Source organism: Bubalus kerabau, chromosome 4 (genome assembly GCF_029407905.1).
Source record: "Bubalus kerabau isolate K-KA32 ecotype Philippines breed swamp buffalo chromosome 4, PCC_UOA_SB_1v2, whole genome shotgun sequence".
NCBI lineage: Eukaryota > Metazoa > Chordata > Mammalia > Artiodactyla > Bovidae > Bubalus > Bubalus kerabau.
The window spans coordinates 6,762,240-6,779,980 of record NC_073627.1 but is presented as its reverse complement, the minus strand read 5'-3'; the positions used below and the strand labels follow the sequence as shown (position 1 = coordinate 6,779,980).

Genomic DNA, 17,741 nt, shown 5'->3' with positions numbered 1-17,741 from the left:
CGGGTCGGCACGGTTCCCGGGGGGCTAATCTTGGGCAAGGCGCTGTCCTGGGGAGAGGAAAGGAGGGAGAGGGGAGTCGGAAGACTTGGTCTCAGACTGAGTAAACAGCCTGGGTGACACAGGCACACAGAGTGTCTGGGGCTGTAATCTGGGCTGGGAGCCCCAGAAGACAGGGGGGCTTGTGTGCTGAGTCCCCAGGGGCCAGCCGTGGTCTGCTAGGCATCCCCAGTGGCACTGCCTGGTGGCCTGGGCTCCTGGGAGGGCATCTGGGGCCCTTAGTGATATCTCAGATGGCCAACCCTGACCCTCAGACCCTGGATGGGGACACGTGTGGCAGAAGAACAGCACGGGAGGGGAGCTTGGTGAGGCTTTGGGTCGGATAAGGAGGAGGAGGAGGAGGAGGAAGAGGTGTCCGCTTTCTGGGGACCAGCCAGCACGGTCCCGAGGCCACCCTACTTGCTGGCAGGCGCCGCCCTGGGCATCAGCCCTGCCCCTAGCACAGGGGCGCATTGTCCGGCCCGGGCGCCCACCTGCAGGGCCCGAGAGGCCAGGCGGTCCATCATGGTGGCACGCTCCAGGTTGCCCTCCTCCTGCTCCCGCAGGTACACTTCGTACAGCTCCTTCAGATGCTGCGGCACAGCCAGGTTGCAGTCTGCGGTGGGGGAGCGGAGAGGCAGGGCTCAGTGCGCGCTCTCGGGCTCTCGGCGGGTCGGACGCGCGGGGTGTAGGTAGCGAGGGGACCCTACCCTGGATGAGCTGCCGCTGGGCGCGGATGATCTCCTCGCAGAGGCTGCGGCGCTGCTCCAGGCGGCGCAGGGCCTCGCGGCGGTGGCGGAGCGCGCCGTCGCGGAGCAGGGCTTGCGACTGCATCTCGGCGTTCTTCAGCTCCAGCTCGTGCACGCGGCAGAGCAGGCCGAGCGCCTCGCGCTGCTGCTCCGAGCCGACGCGCCACGGCAGCGTCTGCTCCAGGCGGCGGCCCCGCGCGCGCAGCTCTCGGCACCGCTCTTCCAGCGCCAGCTGGGGAGCCGAGCGGGCCGTCAGCACCAGGTGGCCGGTGAGGGGCCGCCCGCACCCGCCGCTGAGCGGGTCCTCGCCCTTCCAAGCCCCCGGATGCTGTGCGGCCGGCTGAAGCCCCACTCCGAGGCCCGCTTTTCGAAGCTGTGTCTTGAACTCTGCAACCGGGGACTGCTCCTGAGGGACCCCTCTGTGCCCACCTTCTTGCAACCCATCCCTGAAACAGGCTCCGTGCAGTGAAGTCGCTCAGTTCTGTTCGACTCTTTGCGACCCCATGGACCGCAGCCCGCCAGGCTCCTTCTTCCATGGGATTCTCCAGGCGAGGATATTGGAGTGGGCTGCCATTTCCTTCTCCAAGGGATCTTCCCGACCCAGGGAGGGAACCTCGGTCTCCCGCATTGGCGGGCGGACTCTTTACCATCTGAGCCACCAGGGAATCCAGGGAAATGAGCTCCGTGGACCAGCTCAACCGCAGCCCATCTCATGCCCTCTGGAATGGTGGACCCTGAAGCCCCCTGGTATGGCTATGCTCCAGAACAGAGAAGGGAGATCTGGAAAATCCTCATTAAAATGTTGGCTAACAGTTTTCTGAGTCTTTAATATGTGAAAGGATTTATTTACTCTTCTCATCAACCCCACGAGGGTGGACCACTCCCATTTTAAAGATGAGTTCTTGCCTGGAGAATCCCATGGACAGAGGAGGCTGGTGGGCTATAGTCCAGGGGGTAGCAAAGAGTCAGACCCAACTGAGCGACTGAGTCCACACACACAAAGCGTTAGTCCCTCACTGGTGTCTGACTCTGTGACCCGCCAGGCTCCTCTGTCCATGGGGTTCTCCAGGCAAGAGTACTGGAGTGGGTAGCCATTTCCTACTCCAGAGGATCTTCCTGACCCAGGGACAGAACCTGCGTCCCCTAAATTGGCAGGCGGATGCTTCACCACTGAGCCACCTGTGGTCGATAAATGCTTGCTTATTTCCACGTCCCACGAGAAACCGGAGAGAAGAGGCGGTGAAGTAGGATGCGCGTGGGAAGGTCCTTCTGTTGGCTCCCTTAATGACAATACTGTCTGCCCAAGGCCGGGTACCCTCCGGACTCAGGAGGCAGCGCTGGGTAGGGTAACCGCTGGCCACCCTGACCGCGCTCCATCTCTGTACCTCTCTGGCAGGTACCTCTACTGCGGAGAGCTGACCGTGCTGCTGGCGCAGGCCATCCCCCTGCACCAGCTGGCCACCAAGTACCGCGTGGCCTCCTTGCAGCGGGGCGTGGTCGACTATATGCGCGCGCACCTGGTGGCGGCGCGGGCCCGGCGGTGGGCTGGTACCACTACGCGGTGAGCACCGGGGACGAGGCCCTGCGCCAGAGCTGCCTGCAGTTCCTGGCCTGGAACCTGTCGGCCGTGGCGGGGAGCGCCGAGTGGGGCGCCGTGAGCCCTGAGCTGCTGGCGCAGCTGCTGCCGCGCTCGGACCTCGTGCTGCAGGACGAGCTGGAGCTCTTCCAGGCGCTGGAGGCGTGGCTGGGCCGCGCGCGGCCGCCGCCGGCCGTGGACGAGTGCGCGCTGCGCGCCATCCGTTACCCCATGATCCCTCCGGCGCAGCTGTTCCAGCTTCAGGCGCGCTCGGCCGCCCTGGCGCGCCATGGCCCGGCGGTGGCCGACCTGCTCCTTCAGGCCTACCAGTTCCACGCCGCCTCGCCGCTGCACTACGCCAAGTTTTTCGACGTCAACGGCAGCGCCTTCCTGCCCCGCAACTACCTCGCGCCCGCCTGGGGCGCCCCGTGGGTCATCAACAACCCTGCCCGCGACGATCGCAGCACCAGCTTCCAGACGCAGCTGGGCCCAAGCGGCCACGACTCGGGCCGCCGTGTCACCTGGAACGTGCTCTTCTCTCCACGCTGGCTGCCGGTAAGCCTGCGGCCCGTCTACGCGGACGCCACGGGCACCGCGCTGCCCCTCGCACGCCCTGAGGACGGCCGGCCGCGGCTGGTGGTCACGCCGGCCAGCAGCGGCGGCGACGCGGCGGGCGTGAGCTTCCAGAAGACCGTGCTGGTGGGGGCGCGCCACCACGGCCGCCTGCTGGTCCGCCACGCCTACAGCTTCCACCAGAGCAGCGAGGAGGCCGGCGACTTCCTGGCGCACGCCGACCTGCAGCGGCGCAACTCCGAGTACCTGGTGGAGAACGCCCTGCATCTCCACCTCATTGTCAAGCCCGTCTATCACACCCTCATCCGGACCCCCAAGTAGCCAACAGGCCGGGGCGGGAAGCTGAGCATCCCTGAGGCCTCTGGATCAGGAAAATAAAGGCCCAGTAGAGATGGCGCAGAGGGACTGGGAGTGGCATGGCCAGTGGAGGTGTCTGTCCTGGCCCGCTGGGGGTCCAGGTGCTAGCGGCCTGAGAGCTGGGTGGATGGAAGCCAGGCGGTGGGTGGTAGACCAGATGCCTGGTTTCAGGAGCTACTTTCACACTGACCTGAAAGGAAGGTTCCTGGTGGTGTGTATGTGTGTGTTCAGCGGTGTTTCAGTCTTTGCCACCTCATGTACTGTAGCCTGGCAGGCTCCTCTGCCCATGGAACTTTTCAGGCAAGAATACTGGAGGGCGATGCCCTTTCCTCCTGCGGGGCATCTTCCCAACCCAGGAATCAAACCCGTGTCTCTTGCATCTCCTGCATTAGCAAGTGGATTATCACCAGCACTACGTGGGAAGCCAGAGCTCTTGGTAGAAGAAACCAGCGCTCGGAGCGGCAAGGGGATGATTAAACCACCCAGTTCTGGGGGTAAAAACAGTCCAAGGAGGGCTCCACAGGTCAGGGGCTCCCCATCGTTCATTACCTTTTCCCCAAGGGCCCCCGTCCCCACAGGGGACAGGGCAGGTAAAAGCATCGAGATGGTCAGGTGCACCTTGGGGGAGCTTTCTCACCTGAAGCTGAGGGGCTCAGCTGAGCAATTTCTGAGCCCTGACATCCTGGGGTGGGAGGGGTAAGCACAACCCTAAGGCTCTGACCTCTCCTGGGAGGGGGTCTGGGCAGAGACCTCAGAGTCCGGAGGAAAAACGATTTCCCCCAGGAGTCTGTTGACCGGTGCTCTACAACCAGCCGGAGAAGAAGAGGGTGTGGTGGGAAGAGGGGACTTGGGTTGAATCTTAATCAGTCATGTGCTCGGTCGCTCAGTCGTGTCCGGCTCTTTGCAGCCCCGTGGACTGGAGCCCGCCAGTCCTCTACCCATGGGATTCTTCAGGCAAGAATCTGGAGTGGGTTGCCATTTCTTCCTCCAGGGGATCTTCCTGACCCAGGGACTGAACCCACATCTCTTGCATCTCCTGCATTGCAGGCAGGTTCTTTACCATTAGCAGCACCCGGGCAAGGGAAGCCCAGTCTGTCAGGACCACCCCACCTTTCAGACAAGGTCTAGTTTCCGGAACAACCAACAAAACTCAAATGGGATTTTTATTGTTAACAAGCAGTTGGGGGGCAGGGGGAAGGTGGAAGCGACTGCTGAGTAACAAAGCTAGATGGCTTTCCAGCCCCCAGCCACAGTAAGGGAAATGCCCGTCGGGCCCTTCCCCAACCATCCAGCATGCCCTTGTCCCAGATGTGGGCCCAGGAGCCCTAATCCCACGAACAGTCCCTCCCTGCTCCACCCCCGCCCCACATTCCTCAGGCCAATCTGGTTGCAGATCTTAGAATAGAGTTTCGGCAACAGGAGTCTCTGCCCAGAGAGCCCTGGGATCCAGGGCTGGGAAGCCAGGGAGCCCTGCCATCCAGGCCATGCCTCCTGGGCTCAGCTCCCCTTCCCGTTGGCACTGAAGGCACGGAAGTGTGGGGGCAGGCACCCCCATGGTTCCTGGGTCCCAGGGGCCCCAGCCTTCTGAGATCCCGAGCTCCTGACGCCAGGTCATCCCCATCTGCCCAGCCTCCGTCTCCCTTTGCTGCCACACCCCATCAAGCCTTGGCGGGCAGGAGGGCCGGTTCCGGGCAGGGCCCCTCAGTTGTGCCGTAAGCATCCGTTTTTGCCTTGGGTGCTTGTGCCATAGGTCAGGCGGGGCATCCGACCAACCCTTTCGGAAACATCGCCTGGGTTGGAGCTGGCAGCGACAGGGGAGGTGTCCTCCGGGCCTGCGACAGGGAAGGGCCAGGAGCTCTGCTTTAAGGCATGCCTCTCCATGCCCTCTAGTCACCCACAGTGGCTCTGAACTCCCTAGGGGCACCTCCGCCCCCAGAGGCCAGTCCCACTAATAGTCTTCAGGAACCCAGTTTCCAGCAAGGGGCAGCCATAGGGGCAGGGAGCTCAACCAGTCTCCTCCCTGGCCTGGCCAAGGGCTCCCCTCTCCCCATTGCTATCCCTGCCCCCCCACCACTTGCTGGTACTCACCCGAGTTCTGGCACGGAGGAAGTTTGACCTTGGCCATAGGCAGCGTGGCCTTTCCCAGTGGCCTGATGGTAGGGGTCAGGTGCCCAATCACTGGCATCCTCTCTTCTGTGGTGTGACTCTCCACAGGACAGAGTCCAGCGACGTGCATCTTGGGGCGGGAGAGCTTCATTGGCTGGAGAGCCAGATGAGCTGGGAGCTGTGTGGGGATCTGATACAAGGAGATGTTAGGTTCAGTTGGGGGACACTCCATGGAGAGTGGTGCACAGCTAGGGGTACCCTGGGGCCTCTGGAGGAGTCCAGCCTTCAGAACCCGGCAAGGAGGGGGCCCAGACACCCCCAGCTCCTGTCCCTCTAGGCTCACCCCTTGTCCTGTGATTTCAACGCCCTGGGACTTCCGCTTCCTCTTTGCCTCCAGGGACTCCTCTCGTTTCTTTCTTGGGCTTTTCTTCTGGCCTTGCAGCGGGGGACAAGGGCCATCGCCATGACGCTCGACTGCCCGGGATGGAGCCTCGCCTGTGCTGCTGGACAGGCTGTCCTCGCTGGCGGCGTGCTGGAGGGTGGGGCTGGGCGGCCGCTTGCAGGCCAGCGGTCCGGGCAGCTGCACATCATCCGTCTCGCCCAGCAAGTGCAGGGACAGGCTGCTCTGCTTTATGGTGGGTGCCAGCAGTTGGCGCGCCTCGGCCCCCAGGGCCTGTGAACGGCGCCGGGCAGCCTTCCCGGTGATGCTCTTGGTGTCGGCTGTGGTCTCCTTCCTCCCTGCGGCAGGACAGAGCGGCACCCACCCCGGGATCAAGGCCACATTTCCCCCCGCCCTCCTGCACCTCCAACACCCCTTTCTCTGCTGCAGCTCACCCCAACTTGCTTGCTGTTTGAGAAACTTTGGGTAAGTTTCTGAGCCTTTTTTTCATCTGTAAACTGACGATGGTAAAACTAGCCTCAGTGGGTTGGGAAGATTTTTTTTTTTTTTGACCATGACACACGGCATACAGGATCTTAGTTCCCTGACTGGGGATCGAACCTTCACCCGCTGCAGTGGAAGTGCTGAGTCTTAACCACTGGACTGCCAGGGAAGTCCCAGGTTCTGAGGATGGATTGCTGAGATAATGAGGGTAGCCTGAGGCCACAGGGTAGGGTGGATTCGAACTCTCAATGCTATTACATTTATTTCCGAGTGGGTAGTGGAGGGGGCTTGACCCCAAGGGCCATGTGTTCCCCATTCTGTTTCCAATTGTGTCCCCTGCTCTGTGTGGACAGAGCAGGTGGTTACTCTTCTCTGGGTACTGGTGCCTCTCTTTCTAGAATGATGCCTGGGTGTGTTCAGCAGAGGAGAGGGAAGGAAGGGGCTTTGGCTGGGTGCGCTGAGCTATTGAGATCATGCCAGGCTCAGGCTGATGGGGGTTGGGGGAGGCAGGGGACACACCTTTGAGGGACAAGGGGATCTCCGACAGATTCTCGATGTTTTCAGGGGAGGAGTTGATCTGGCCGATCAGACCGACCTGAGTGGCGGCCTGTGAGATGAATGGGTTGGGAAGAGAAGCCATTGGACCCAGCAGGAACCCTATGTCCTCAGAGGGCTGTTTTGGAAAAGTTCCATCCCAACCACTGGGTGTCCCTCCCGGGTACTCCCGCCCACATCCAGGGACCCGTGGGGCCCACTGCTCACCTCCTGCATCACCAGGTTGCCGGCCGGGATTCGGGGTGGGGTGGGCATAAAGGAGCCCTTCGCTTGCCAGGCCCAGGAGCTGGTCTTGACTGGGTGCTTGGCTTCACTGAGGTCGGCAGAGGAGGATGGGCAGCTGTTGCCCAGGCTGGTACCACGGGGGTCCCAGCGCCACCCCTCCTGAGAACTGTTGCATTGTGGGAACGAGGACCCCAAAGTCCTGGCTCCAGACCTGTGCCCCCCTCCCCTCTTTCCTGCTCCATCCTCCCTGGGAAGCCAGGTCTGGGCTGGCATCTCTGAGACATGGCCTGGTGGCTCAGGCGGGCTGGATGGCTGGAAGTGGTCCTCAGCTCACCTCTCAGTGCCGAGCAGAGGGAGGAAGCTTCCGTGCTGGTGCGGGGACTCGGAGTTAGGTATCTTGACCTTGTCTAGGTCAGACTCCTCCGGAGTCAGCACGGTTCCTGGTGGGCTAAGCTTGGGCAAGGCGCTGTCCTGGGGAGAGGAAAGGAGGGAGAGGGCAGTTGGAAGACTTGGTCTCAGACTGAGTAAACAGCCTGGGTGACACAGGCACACAGAGTGTCTGGGGCTGTAATCTGGGCTGGGAGCCCCAGAAGACAGGGGGGCTTGTGTGCTGAGTCCCCAGGGGCCAGCCGTGGTCTGCTAGGCATCCCCAGTGGCACTGCCTGGTGGCCTGGGCTCCTGGGAGGGCATCTGGGGCCCTTAGTGATATCTCAGATGGCCAACCCTGACCCTCAGACCCTGGATGGGGACACGTGTGGCAGAAGAACAGCACGGGAGGGGAGCTTGGTGAGGCTTTGGGTCGGATAAGGAGGAGGAGGAGGAGGAGGAAGAGGTGTCCGCTTTCTGGGGACCAGCCAGCACGGTCCCGAGGCCACCCTACTTGCTGGCAGGCGCCGCCCTGGGCATCAGCCCTGCCCCTAGCACAGGGGCGCATTGTCCGGCCCGGGCGCCCACCTGCAGGGCCCGAGAGGCCAGGCGGTCCATCATGGTGGCACGCTCCAGGTTGCCCTCCTCCTGCTCCCGCAGGTACACTTCGTACAGCTCCTTCAGATGCTGCGGCACAGCCAGGTTGCAGTCTGCGGTGGGGGAGCGGAGAGGCAGGGCTCAGTGCGCGCTCTCGGGCTCTCGGCGGGTCGGACGCGCGGGGTGTAGGTAGCGAGGGGACCCTACCCTGGATGAGCTGCCGCTGGGCGCGGATGATCTCCTCGCAGAGGCTGCGGCGCTGCTCCAGGCGGCGCAGGGCCTCGCGGCGGTGGCGGAGCGCGCCGTCGCGGAGCAGGGCTTGCGACTGCATCTCGGCGTTCTTCAGCTCCAGCTCGTGCACGCGGCAGAGCAGGCCGAGCGCCTCGCGCTGCTGCTCCGAGCTGACGCGCCGCGGCAGCGTCTGCTCCAGGCGGCGGCCCCGAGCGCGCAGCTCTCGGCACCTCTGCTCCAGCGCCAGCTGGGGAGCCGAGCGGGCCGTCAGCACCAGGTGGCCGGTGAGGGGCCGCCCGCACCCGCCGCTGAGCGGGTCCTCGCCCTTCCAAGCCCCCGGATGCTGTGCGGCCGGCTGAAGCCCCACTCCGAGGCCCGCTTTTCGAAGCTGTGTCTTGAACTCTGCAACCGGGGACTGCTCCTGAGGGACCCCTCTGTGCCCACCTTCTTGCAACCCATCCCTGAAACAGGCTCCGTGCAGTGAAGTCGCTCAGTTCTGTTCGACTCTTTGCGACCCCATGGACCGCAGCCCGCCAGGCTCCTTCCATGGGATTCTCCAGGCGAGGATATTGGAGTGGGCTGCCATTTCGTTCTCCAAGGGATCTTCCCGACCCAGGGAGGGAACCTCGGTCTCCCGCATTGGCGGGCGGACTCTTTACCATCTGAGCCACCAGGGAATCCAGGGAAATGAGCTCCGTGGACCAGCTCAACCGCAGCCCATCTCATGCCCTCTGGACTGGTGGACCCTGAAGCCCCTTGGTATGGCTATGCTCCAGAACAGAGAAGGGAGATCTGGAAAACCCTCATTAAAATGTTGGCTAACAGTTTTCTGAGTCTTTAATATGTGAAAGGATTTATTTACTCTTCTCATCAACCCCACGAGGGTGGACCACTCCCATTTTAAAGATGAGTTCTTGCCTGGAGAATCCCATGGACACAGGAGGCTGGTGGGCTATAGTCCAGGGGGTAGCAAAGAGTCGGACCCAACTGAGCGACTGAGTCCACACACACAAAGCGTTAGTCCCTCACTGGTGTCTGACTCTGTGACCCGCCAGGCTCCTCTGTCCATGGGGTTCTCCAGGCAAGAATACTGGAGTGGGTAGCCATTTCCTACTCCAGGGGATCTTCCCGACCCAGGGATTGAACTGGCATCTCCTGCATTGCAGGTGGATTCTTTACCATCTGAGCCACCAGCGAAGTTCTCAGATGAGAAAGAGAGACTCAAAGTCACTGGGGATTTGTGGCCTGAGAGCCCAGGTTTCACTCCTCCCACAAGATTCTCCTAGCCCCTTCCTTCTGAGTCTCTCAACCCCCTCTCCCAGACCCAGAGCCCCAGGCACCTTCTGCTTTCGCAGCTTCTTCTGCTTGGTCATCAAGGTAGCGATGCTTTCGCGGGCGGACACCACCTCGGCGGGCTCCTTGATGTCTGGCTGGTTGTCACCGGTGTCCGAGTCCTTCCTGGTGTCACCCTTAGTGAAGGACTCCTTCCGACGCTCCTCCCGCCACTTGAGTGCCCGGCGTGACTTCTCATGCTTCCAGCTGCCGCAGCCCCAACCCCAAAGGAGACAGGGGATTCAGGCCATGGAGGGTTGGGGGGCATAAGGTGCGGCTCCAGCTCCCGGGTCCCATCCCAGGCCAGCGGTGCTTACCTGGCAATGGTGAGCAGGTGGTGGGAGGTGTCCATCTCCAGCTCCATGCCACGGTTCTCCAGCTCCAGCAGGCGTCTCTGCGTGTCCATTTGCTCCTGGAAGGTGCTGACCAGCTGCTCACGAAGGTGTTCCATTGCAGCCTGTTCGCCCTGCCCGCTGTGCAGCTGGACCTTGGCTGCCCGTTGAATGGGAGATGGGAGAGGTCAGCGGAGGAGGAAAGGTCAGCCCAGGAAAGTCTGGGTCCGCCTGGGCCCTCCCCACCTCTTTCTCCCCAAAAGACTTCTGTGCAACCACCTCCTCCACGAAGACCTCCTAGATTACCCCCTCCCACATTCCACCTTCCACATTGTCTTCAGGCAGTGACCCAAAGGTGACTCCCAGCTCCCTGTATGAACTGGGCTTCCACCAGCCTTTAGAGTGCCTTTCTGTCACCTAGTAAAAGGCACCCCTTAGACACTTTACTGCCATGTGCTGCAAGATCATCAAAGCAAGTACAGAAAATCTGTAAGGGAACCGTATCCCTCCTGGTGATGCCAGGCCCAGTCTGACAGCCCTCACTGCAGTCCCCAGAGTGAAGCCCCCACACAGCTAAATGCCCAGGTGACTCTCACTCTGATACCACCGAATCCTCGGGTCAGGTCTCTGAGGCAGAGATCACGATTCTGTTTGCCAGCTGAAGGACGGGTGGCTTAAAGGCTACTCAGCCAGAAAGAGCCCGAGTCCGGCTTTGAAGCCAGCGCTATCTGACCGCAGAGCACCCTGAGGGGCATCGGGAGACGGGCTCTGGTTCACGGAGACCCACGCACGCACCCTGGATGTGGCGGATGTCGCCCCGCCCCAGCTGGGCTCGGTCCGGGCTCCGCCCGCCCCGCTCCTCCATCTTGCGCTTGAGCCTCTGGATCTCGCCCCGCAGGTCAGCAATGATGTTCGTGTACTGGGCGATGTGGTAGGAGACGCTTAGCAGGTTCCGCTTCACCTGGGGAGGGGGCGGGGTACAGTCACCTGGGGGCCAGGGCCTGCCAGTGGGGACCCTCTTTTTCTCCTGGTTGACAGTAACGACCTCCTCGCCTCCAACCCTGTTCTATGCTCTGCTTAGTCACTCAGCTGTGCCTGACTCGCTGCGACCCCATGGACAGTAGCCTGCCGGGCTCCACTGTCCATGGGATTCTCCAGGCAAGAATACTGGAGTGGGTGCCATGCCCTCCTCCAGGGGATCTTCAACCCAGGGATTGAACCCAGGTCTCCTGCATTGCAGGCGGATTCTTTACCACCTGAGCTACCAGGAAAGCCCTGCCTCCGACCCTACAACCTATCAAACTACATGCCCCCACCAGAGGCATACTCCTAAAATTATGCGCCAGCCCCCCCGCCCCGCCCCAAGCCCCGGCTCTCTGTGCCACTCAACCTTCATTGGCTCCCTACTGCTGGGAGAATGTCCCGATTCCTTCATTTGGTGTTGAAGGCACACTGCTCTCTCTAGTTCCATTTGGCTCACTGCTCCGGTGGAGGAAGCATTCTCCTCACCCCACCTCTGCCGCCAACACCACCTCCTCCCTGCCTTAGGAGCCTCTGTCCTTACTGCTCCCTCCCTTCTGGAGTCTCCTCTTCACCCTTCAGATTCCCACTCACAGTCTCTAAAGAGGTCCGTGGGATCCCACGGCCTCCCTGCTGTTGGCGTGACTGCTATTAATAATATTCTGAACTATCAATTCGCTCTTTTAAGGGTCTCTTCCCACCATTAAGTTACTTAATGGAGAGAGTAGAGATAAAGCATCCAGCTCCTGACACAGTAGCTGGAAAACTGCTGTGTTAGGAGAATGTTGGTTAGGTTCTTAGACTCTTCACATGGGTGGGCCCAGATGACCTCATAGATAGCCAGGATTCTAACACACTGATCAGAAAATGTAGGGAAACCTTGAAAACTGGGCAGAGCTCAGTGCCCTTCCTCCCCAGCCGGGAAGCCGCTTAGCTCCCTTCAGCCTCACTGTCCTCGGCTGTGAGTTGAGGACAGAAATAACGCCTGCCTCATTCGAGGATCACATGAGATGAACTGATAAAGGGCCCACAGTATAAGTGCTCAGTAACACTCACCACTATTGGAACTGTTGGGGTTAGGGCCTTCGGAGGAGTAAAGGTCTGAATGAGCATCTTTTAAGATGAAAACAGGAAGATGGAAGGGGATGGTGGGGTTCGGGGCACAGACCTTGGGGATGAGCACAGACTTTGAGCAAGAGGAGGGCCGGGACTTCCCTGGAGGTCCGATGGTTAAGAGTCTGCCTGCCAATGCAGGGGACATGGGTTTGGTGTCTGGTCTGGGAAGATCTCACATGCCACGGGGCAACTAAGCCCATAAGCCACCCTTACTGAGCCCACACGCCCCAGAGCCCATGTCGCACAAGAGAATCCCCCATAGTCGCCACAACTAGAGAGGAGCCCCCAGTTCACCGCAACCAGAGAAACCCCACACATAGCAACAAAGACTGACCACGGCCAAATAAAGTTTGAAAAGAGAAGGGGCCCTTCAGAAGCTGTGGGCTTCCTGGCAAGTCACAGGGGGCCAGAGCAGTGGCGGCTCGGTCCAGTGTGTGTGTTCGGGGGGCTGGGGGTGGCACGCCTTGGAGTCAGTCAGGGGGCTTGAATCTTGGCCCAGAAGGGCAGATCCTGGGGGCACAGAGCAGGGGCGCCTCACCCGGGTCTTGATGCTCTTGGCCCGGCCGGCGTAGGTCAGGGTGTTCCGGGACTCCTCGAAGGCGCTGCTTGCTGGGCTGATGTGGGCGATCATCACGGTGCGGCTGTTTCCCCCCAGGGAGTCCTGGACGGGCCGGGGGCGGGCGGCGGTCAGCAGGGGCTGCCTCCCTGGACCCTGCTCCCGCTCGTGATGCCCTTGTGGCGTGTGTGCGTCTCTCTCTCTCACACACTCACAGGTGCTGGTGCCGAGCACCCCGTGGACCCTCCTGCCCCCTCTGCTGCCTCCCCACTTCTTCCCTCTCCCAGTTTCTTCTCCAAAGCTCATGTTAGAAAATTTCCAGCATCTGAGTCAGGGCCTCCCAGCTCTCCTCCTCCCCTGCTCATATACATGAGGACAAGGAAAGGTTGGCTGGGACCAGAGCGGGAAGAGCTCTGAGGGGTCCTGGGCTTCTCCGCCATCTCCTCGGGCCATCCAGGTCACCCCCTTTGCTGACGGCGGAAGGTGCCATTGTCTTGGCTGGAGCGAGGCTGGTGATGGAGTGAACTGGGCCTGTGGCCACTGCCTCCCTTGTCCCGGGCTTGCCCTGCCCTCTTCAACGGAGAGAGTGTGCGGGGCTACAGGGGCCTAGGGGCAAAGCCCTCGGGTGTGGCAGTGACCATCGGAGCGACTTCAAGCAAGCTCCTTCACCTCCCTAACCCTCAGCTCCCTCCAGTTTCTAGGTAGCAGGAGCCGGCTCTCGCACCCCCAGCCTGCAGGTGCAGTGATGCTGGTGGGCTGATGCCCAGCGCTAGGTCACCTGCAGCTCTGCCATCAGCCCAGCCAGACCTCTGCTGGGGCCCTCCGTCCAGCACTTACTGGCGGGAGCCCTTGGGGAGGTTACTTAGCCTCCTAGTGCCTCGGTGTCCTCGTCTGCAAATGGAATTAATGACCCCCTAACTCAGATACGCTGACCCGATAAAAGGAACTGAGGAGAATTCCCTGGCCGTCCGGTGGTTAGGACTCCATGCTTTCACTGCTGAGGGCCCGGGGTTCAATCCCTGGTCGGGAAATTAAGATCCCACAAATCATGCAGAATGGCTCCCTCCTCTCCAAAAAGGAACTGGGTGTGGCGGGGGGAAGTAGTGCATTCAGAGCCCAGCCAGGAGTGTGCTCCCCACCCCACAACAGCAGCCTCTGGGAGCCACGAGACTGACAGTCCACCTGAACCCCCAAATCCAGATGACTCCCAGTTCCCTCAAACCCACAGCCCTGGGTGGGAGGGCGGTGGTCAGATGCTCAGATGCAACCTCTTTTCCTCCCCGCTGTTCGCAAACAGGGGCCGGCGAGCGCGTGCTCAGTCGCTTCAGCCACGTCCGACTCTTCTAGACCCCGTGGACTGGTTCCTCTGTCCATGGGATTCTCCAGGCAAGAGTACTGGCGTGGGTTGCCATGCCCTCCTCCAGGGGACCTTCCTGACCCAGGAATCAAACCCCCAACTCCTGCATCTCCTGCATTGCAGGCAGATTTTTTTTTTTTACCTCCTCAGCCACCTGGAAACCCCTAACACACAGGACACCCAGTTGAGATCTGAAATTTGGATAAATGAGTGAGCTTTTTTTAAAGTATAAGTATGTCTCAAAGACGGCATGGGACATACATACTGATACCCAAACCAGATTTCGTTATTTATCTGTTATTTATTCACATGCAGCTGGACATCCTGTATTTCTCTCTGTGCAGCTGGCAGCCCCACCCCGGGTGCCCAGGGCCTAGGCCCAGTGGCAGCTGGTACCTTCAGGAGGCGGGTGAGCTTGCTATCGCGATAGTTGACGTACTTGTTGGCGCCCTTGTCACTCAGCGCATTGATGCAGTTGCCCAGGGCCAGCAGCGAGCGGTTGATGTGGGCCCCCTCTTTCATGCGCTGCCCACGGTTCTGCGTCTGGGGGGGTGAGCAGCAGGTATGACTCCCCACCCCAGGCCATCCTGGGTTGTAAACCCTCTCCCCGTCCCCCAGGGCTCTGCAAGGAAGAGACGCTGAGGATCTGGTCTGCCCTCTGCTCAGGGAGGGCATTCCAGAAGGTCAGAGAACGAGAAGGTCTCTGGACAAGAGTGGGGCTTCCTAGGTGGGCGCTAGTGGTTAAGAACCTGCCTGGCAATGCAGGACACACAGGAAACGCCGGTTCGATCCCTGGGTCTAGGAGATTCTCTGGAGGAGGGCATGGCAACCCACTCCAATACTCTTGCCTGGAAAATCTCATGGACAGAGGAGCCTGGTGGGCTGCAGTCCATGGGGTCACAGAGTTGGACATGACTGAAGCAACTGAGCACGCATGCTGGACAAGAGCAGGGGACAGGACACTCCCACGGAGGGCTGAGAGCCCGGCTCTTCGTCTGCCTGGGGACTGACCCGCTGGCACAGTTAAGGGCAGCACCGAGGGCGAGATGGTGGGAGGTCGCGACTTCCCAGGCAGCTCAGCTGGGAGCCAGCACGGCCATGGGCTCCCGGTTGTAGAGAGAGAGCCAGGCTCCAGAGGGGAAGGATGGAAGTTTGTGTGTACGCGGGAAAGGGTGTGTGAGCGTGTGTGAATTGTATGTGTACATGTGACAGTGTGTATGTGTGTATAAGAAGGTGTGTGAGGAACCACCTGGAGTTCCAGGGTCTAAGACTCCGCGCTCCCGATGCAGGGGGCCTGCGTTCGATCCCTGGTTAGAGAACTAGGTCCCACATCCACAGCTAAGAGTTTGAATGCTGCAACTAAAGATTCCATGTGCCATAACTAAGACCCAAAGCAGCGGATACATAAATAAATAATAAGTAAATATTAAAAAAAAAAAAAAGAAGGCTGTGTGTTAGGAAATGCATGAATTTGTGTGTGAATGGATGTAAGAGCAGGACAGGACCAAGTCCCAGGAGGCTCTGCCACCCTTGAGAGACATCTCTGCCCAGCCTGGTGAAGCTGGGATCGGGTGGCTGCAGGGCACACCCTCTCCCCACTGGCTGCTCCCCGCCCCCTTCCTCCAGGAAGCCCTCAGGCCTTTATGGAAAGAGAATGTGTTTCTCCCACTCCACCCTATTGACACCAACCCTTGTTGCTTCTCCCCGGTACTTGCGTTTGCCTCAGTGCTAATGGTGAGATGCCCATGGATTCAGGCGACCACGAAACTTCTGAATTTGCCCACAAGAGGGGGCCAGGGTGGCAGGGCTGGGCAAACGGCGATGGGAGGGACGAACGCTGACAAGTGGGCGGCAGGCTCTTTTCTCTCCCTGATGTGGTGGGCAGGGTCCCCTCCCGGGCTCTGCCCAGGGTCCCCCCCATCAGGGGACATCGTCTCCCCTGGGCCCCAGCTCCTCACCGGGCCCATTCATTCTCCTGGCAGTTTCCCCAGGTCCTCCGGGACACACACTGTCTCCTTCCCTGGAGAGATCCTCACAAACCCTTCCCACAAACAGCCCCTTGGCGGGGGGGCGAAGTGGGGGGGTCTCCCTGGGGTACCCTAGCCCAGCCCGCCCTTTCTGTCCTCTGTGACATCCCTCAGTGCCCGCCCCTCTGGAGCACCCCCCACTCCCGCCCTCCCTGAGACAGTCCCCACTCCACCCCTTGGGGAGCGGGGTGGGCCAGCCTCCCTGCCCCGCACCCCCAAGCTCTGCCCCCAGCCCCAGGGGGAGCCAGCCTCACCTGGGAGGCCCGCTCAGAGCCAGCCAGGTCGATCATGAAGAGGCGGCCCTGCCGCACCTCCTGCAGGACGTCCCTGACCCGGCCGCGCTGGCGCACGGTCACCTGGAGCACGGCGTGGGAGCGCGAGGACGTCTGGTTGGCGGCCGTGGGCTCCTGGGTCCTCTGCCGGTTCCCTCTCATCAGCAGCTGCATGATCTGGGTGGGCGGGGCAGAGCAGGGAGGCCACTCCTGGGGACCCGTGGGGACGCTCCCCAGTCCTGCCTCTGCGAGGTTGGGAAGGGGCCCAAGGCAGGGCTGGGTCAGCCCCCCGTGTGCTGTGGGGGCCGAGCGGTCAGGGCCTGTCAACTGGGATGCTGGGTGCCTTGCCGGTCCCCAGGGTCGGCGTGGCCGGGGGCGTGTCATCCAGGGTCCTCTGTGTCTGCCCCAGCTCCAGCCCAGCTGAACTGCAGTGGCTCCCTGGTTGCAGAGCCCTGCCGCCTCTGGTCATACCCCCACACACAGAGATTAGTGTCCTCCACTACCCGACTGGCTGCACAAGACTCGCCTCTTTGGCATTGATGGTGGAGACCTCAGTGAGTCCAGCCACCTGGATCACTCCCTTGGAGTCTTCCCTCAGCTCCAGGTACCCCAGAGAAGGGTTCAGCAGGTCCCGGATCATCTCATTGTAGATCTGATGGGACCGGTTGGGAGGGGCAGGGGACAGACGTTAACGGGAGACCGAGAGCAGGAGGCTCAGGCAACAGCCGGGCTCTCCATCCCTCCCGAGAGCTCCGGGCTCCTCTCAGGGAAACCCTGGGTTAAGGAGATGGACCCCTTCCTTCCTTCCTGTGAGGTGGGCCTAAGGGGGCTTCAGCACCCAGGGGGGAAATACTGGGCTGCCAAAGCCAACGGTACAGAAGGTAGCAGGCCGGCCGGGCACCAGGCAGAGGATGGGACCTAACCCGTGGCCAAGCCCTGGTGGTTGCTAAGCAACCCTTACGGTACCTTCACCCAGCCTCCCTAGCCACGGCCGTCGAAGTGCATTTTGCTGTCTAAGTCAACACGACGCTGGCTGGAGCAGGTGCTGGCAGCGATGCCTCGCTGCGCCTCCTGAGCTGTCACCCAGGAGATTATCAGCTTCCAGAGGGAGCCAGGGAGGCCAGGAGCCAGATGGAGCCTAGCCCAGGGGCTCTCCCGCCGCTTCTGGCCTCTGTGGGCCCCCACCCACACTGATCTGCTATTGCCCAGTGATAGCACTCCCACAGGTGGGCATCAGGGGCTGTGTCAAGGTGGAGAAGGCTGGCAGGTCTAAGCCTGTCCGTGTATGTAACATTCTCACCTGTACCTACATATACAGAGTGCCTACAGGTAGCCTGGCAAAGCAAACAGGGTTGGCTCAGTCGTGTCTGACTCTCTGTGATCCCATGCACTGTAGCCCACCAGGCTCCTCTGTCCATGGGATTCTCCAGGCAAGAATGGAGTGGGTTGCCATTTCCTTCTCCAGGGGATCTTCC

At 61.1% G+C, this 17,741-nt stretch overlaps 1 protein-coding gene and 1 pseudogene across 1 annotated transcript in view; one reads left to right on the top strand and one right to left on the bottom strand.

Moving 5' to 3' along the window:
- Nucleotides 1-1,497: 1,497 nt before the first annotated feature.
- Nucleotides 1,498-3,350, top strand: LOC129650757 (BTB/POZ domain-containing protein 17-like; annotated as a pseudogene).
- Nucleotides 3,351-4,075: 725 nt separating this feature from the next.
- Nucleotides 4,076-17,741, bottom strand: part of KIF19 (kinesin family member 19) — a 28,470-nt gene continuing 14,804 nt past the window's right edge. The window contains exons 6-20 of the mRNA XM_055575043.1: nt 16,793-16,918; nt 16,249-16,443; nt 14,364-14,510; nt 12,593-12,715; nt 10,714-10,879; nt 9,904-10,078; nt 9,595-9,793; nt 8,231-8,501; nt 8,015-8,136; nt 7,395-7,531; nt 7,043-7,148; nt 6,800-6,887; nt 5,741-6,135; nt 5,380-5,587; nt 4,076-5,123 (exon numbers count right to left, since the gene is read on the bottom strand). Of these exons, the coding sequence (XP_055431018.1) occupies nt 4,993-5,123; nt 5,380-5,587; nt 5,741-6,135; nt 6,800-6,887; nt 7,043-7,148; nt 7,395-7,531; nt 8,015-8,136; nt 8,231-8,501; nt 9,595-9,793; nt 9,904-10,078; nt 10,714-10,879; nt 12,593-12,715; nt 14,364-14,510; nt 16,249-16,443; nt 16,793-16,918 (2,589 nt within the window). The 3' untranslated portion in view covers nt 4,076-4,992. The remainder of the gene's footprint in view (nt 5,124-5,379; nt 5,588-5,740; nt 6,136-6,799; nt 6,888-7,042; nt 7,149-7,394; nt 7,532-8,014; nt 8,137-8,230; nt 8,502-9,594; nt 9,794-9,903; nt 10,079-10,713; nt 10,880-12,592; nt 12,716-14,363; nt 14,511-16,248; nt 16,444-16,792; nt 16,919-17,741) is intronic.